This window comes from Adiantum capillus-veneris, chromosome 6, assembly GCF_014529385.1.
Source record: "Adiantum capillus-veneris isolate H3 chromosome 6, ASM1452938v2, whole genome shotgun sequence".
NCBI classification, from domain to species: Eukaryota; Viridiplantae; Streptophyta; class Polypodiopsida; order Polypodiales; family Pteridaceae; genus Adiantum; species Adiantum capillus-veneris.
The window spans coordinates 110068113-110071657 of NC_140936.1; the positions used below are offsets into that span (position 1 = coordinate 110068113).

General features: G+C 41.4%; 1 protein-coding gene across 1 annotated transcript; it reads left to right on the forward strand.

Moving 5' to 3' along the window:
• Nucleotides 1–2119: 2119 nt before the first annotated feature.
• Nucleotides 2120–3342, forward strand: LOC147456073 (uncharacterized; the record flags this gene model as incomplete). The annotated part of the gene is made up of 2 exons (XM_086513804.1): nucleotides 2120–2451; nucleotides 2926–3342. Coding segments are annotated over 2 exons (480 nt in total), but the record flags the coding sequence as incomplete, so codon positions are not given.
• Nucleotides 3343–3545: the final 203 nt, after the last annotated feature.

Consider the following 3545-nt stretch of genomic DNA (forward strand, 5'->3'; position numbering starts at 1 on the left):
CATGGCATTAAGACGAAAAAATTTGAAATAGCAATCATCATGGCTTTACGTACCATGGCATTAGAGACGCTTTCAAAAAACTTTGAAATACCAATCATCATGGCTTTACATACCATGGCATCACGGTATTCACCATGGCATAAGAGCGCTCAGAAAAGCTTTGAAATACCAATCATCATGGTTTTACGTACCATGACATCAGAGACGTTTTCTTCAAACAAATAAAAATTATAAAATAGTAATCACCATCATGGCTTTACGTACCATGGAATTAGAGACGCTAGTTTTGTGCAAAATTTGCAAAACCTCAAGACAATGATGAGTCAATAGATAACTGCTTTGTAAAATCACGTGAAATATTTTATGAAAAATCATGACGAGATTAGTAGCATGTATCAAGAACCAAAGCCATGATTAATGGAGAAAATAAAAACACAACAAATAATATCACCTTGAACCATAGATGAAGATAATAAAGACGCATAATGTAACTTCACCCATATTTGTGAACCTTGTCGCTTCTACGTCATGATGTACATGAAGCCCGTTGACAACATTTCACGCTATACTAGGCTATGTGATTGAAGGCAAAAGAAACCCACACTATACTTGACAGAAGCTTGCTACACATAGCATGACAAAATTGTCTCTATATTGATCCTCGATAGTTCTACGTCAATATAGATGCCTTGCTTACAGATACACACAAGCACATCCATGAAAATCCACTCGATCATCAACACTGGTTACAATAACGTGGTGTTTCTTTTAATAAAGCATGCAAGTTAAAACAGATCACGATAAAAATAGCATTCCTCGACCCGTTGTTGATTGGAGCGGGTGGTCGTAGCCCTTTCGAGGCACTTGTTAAGTTGGGAGTGGTGGATCTTAGTGAAGGTCGTAGCCATTGTGAGGCAGTGCAAAAGCTGTGACTCAAAACGACACAGCACCGGATCAAACACAAACCACCTTGGCTCTGCTGGATGAACCATCTCTTATACATACATCAGGCTGGTCTTATACGATCAGGCTGTACCAAGGCGGCCTAGAAGAAAAATTTATAAACCTTCGTTAGCATGGGAGCTGGACATGAGCATAGTAGGAATACAGGCCCACTTACGATCCCTTTAGCACATGCTTACTTGCAAGGCAGCGCTGCAGTGCGCAAAACTCTATACATAGCAAGGCTCCAGCACCAAGTTAGAAGACACACTTAAAAAAAGATCGCGCGCCGCCCTAAATATAGTAGGCAGCTCAACATGTTAAACATTGGCCTCTGATTAGAGATTGCGGCGCTGATCATGCAGCCTAATTAAGAATCGGGTCAGACAGAACAAGCTCACGCAAAAGCTAAACCCATTGATTGAGCTCACAAGCCGCTGAGGGCTTTCTGGGCAAAACTTCGAGGCAAAGTGAACCGTAGCTGGACGTCAGTCCTCTGAAGCACTAAAAACAAAAACGACATCAACTTTTTGAAGATAATATAAGCAACTATCATAGGTGCCATGAGCAGGCATCTTTTTCCTTCCTTGCGCTCAGACATAGGCTGCTTTTTCTTCTCACATGCCTCTACTGCAGCAGCTACGTAAAGCATATGCTCATTCACACACTTTTCTACTCGGCAATCTTGAAAACTTTTTTTCAATAATAGTAAATTCAGAATTTTAACTCGTTCATAGAAGCTCACGCTTCTTCTTCAATAATATCTAGTGCTCTCTCGACGACCACCCACTCACTCGGTGTGTTTTGGTACATGCATTTTGCACCTTAAAAATGGTACCATTTACTCGGGTAGTTCTCGCACTGCTTATATCTCGCCAACACAGCTTTGGACATACACTTTTGCACAACTGCGTAGGGGAGACATGCTTCAACCTATGATCTTCTCTTGCATACACCCTTGCTTGTAATTGCTCTCGATACAAGTCATCTTCCTTGCTTAAACCCTAGAGCCCCAAGGAAACACGCTTCATAGCTGGATCTTTTTTGGTTTAGCTGGAGTTTTGGACTGGTGGTGAGATAACTCACCGAATGTGGAGGCTCATAATGGAGTCAACAAGCTGTAGGTATGGGTGTTTAAAACAACCCCTCTAATTTTGCAAAATTGGGATCTACTTAATTATCTCTTTACACTGCCACACGCCCTTCTTGCTCGCAAGCGAACACAGGCAGGTGCGCTCACATACAGCTCTCTCTCTCTCTCTCTCTCTCTCTCTCTCTCTCTCTCTCTCTCTCTGTCACACACACACACACACAAACCCTGCGCGGTTTTGTGAGCGCATGCATTCTTATCGATACCTCGTTGAATCTCCCTCTTCTCCTACAATTTTTCTGCGGTTTTCTGCTCGTGATAGACATACGATGGCACTCTGGTTGCGACCTTGGTCGGGAGTCTGAGCGACCCGTTTACCCAGCATTTTGGCTCTCCACCTGCATCATCCCTCTACGCAGGTAACCCCTCACAATTTCCGACTTGTGTCATTGCATATTAATCTTGCTTACTCTACACGCTCTCACAACACACACACACGCAAAACCGCATGCCAATCCTACTTACTCCACATGCTCTCGCAACACACACACACACACACACACACACACCGAGACACACACAAACACACACACACACACACACAGAAACACAGAGTCACACACAAGGTCTATGCATTAGACATGATAACCAGTATTTACACACACCAGGATTGGACGTTTTGGTATGGTTTATCTTCGGTGTGATGGACTGAGATGAACCTCCAATGTGTACATGCAGTCCCCGGTCGACATTCTATGATTGAAGCATATCTGGTCAACAGATATGTGTAGTAAGGCAGATCAAAGGTTTTGAAGGGTTGCTATCACATGCATCTTTGAGTTTCTTAATCTTCGTAGTACCTCAGAGTAAGGGATGTGGGTTTCTATGCCTAGCTTGCCACAGATCTCGGATTTCATACATAATACATGGAGTGCGGAGTTCATACAGGATACATGTGTATCCGCCAAATACCATCTATTACGGTCAAATCCACATGCGTCATCGTATACAAACGAAAGGGAATCAGCATCATACAGGTAGGTGCATCTGCACCTACTCAAGAGTTTTGGGGAAGTATAAATACTTGCAATTTCTCTTAAATACATCTTTTTCTTGCAGTTTTCTATATCTAAGCTTAGGTGAATACAGTAAAAGAGACAAAAATACATAGAAACATAAATTTGTTTGGTACCCAATTACCGGGATCTTTGCGTATAATATCAGTTATCTCAGGTGAAGATCTTGTAAAAGATAACTATGAAACCTTAGATAAAGTTTTGTGTGGAAAAAATAGTAAATGGAGTTGTGAAAAATAGGATCAAAATCCAGCAGAATACGGTTTTTTTTTAAATTTTGTTGTACAAATATAAACTCACTCTATGGTGAAAAATAAGCTCTGAAACCTGTGTCAAGTACCTACTCAGTAGTTGGAGTTTTGCACCTACTCAGTATTTGGGGTGTTGCATACTTTTTCTCAACAATTTGCTGATGTTGTTTGAAATAAATTAGTAGT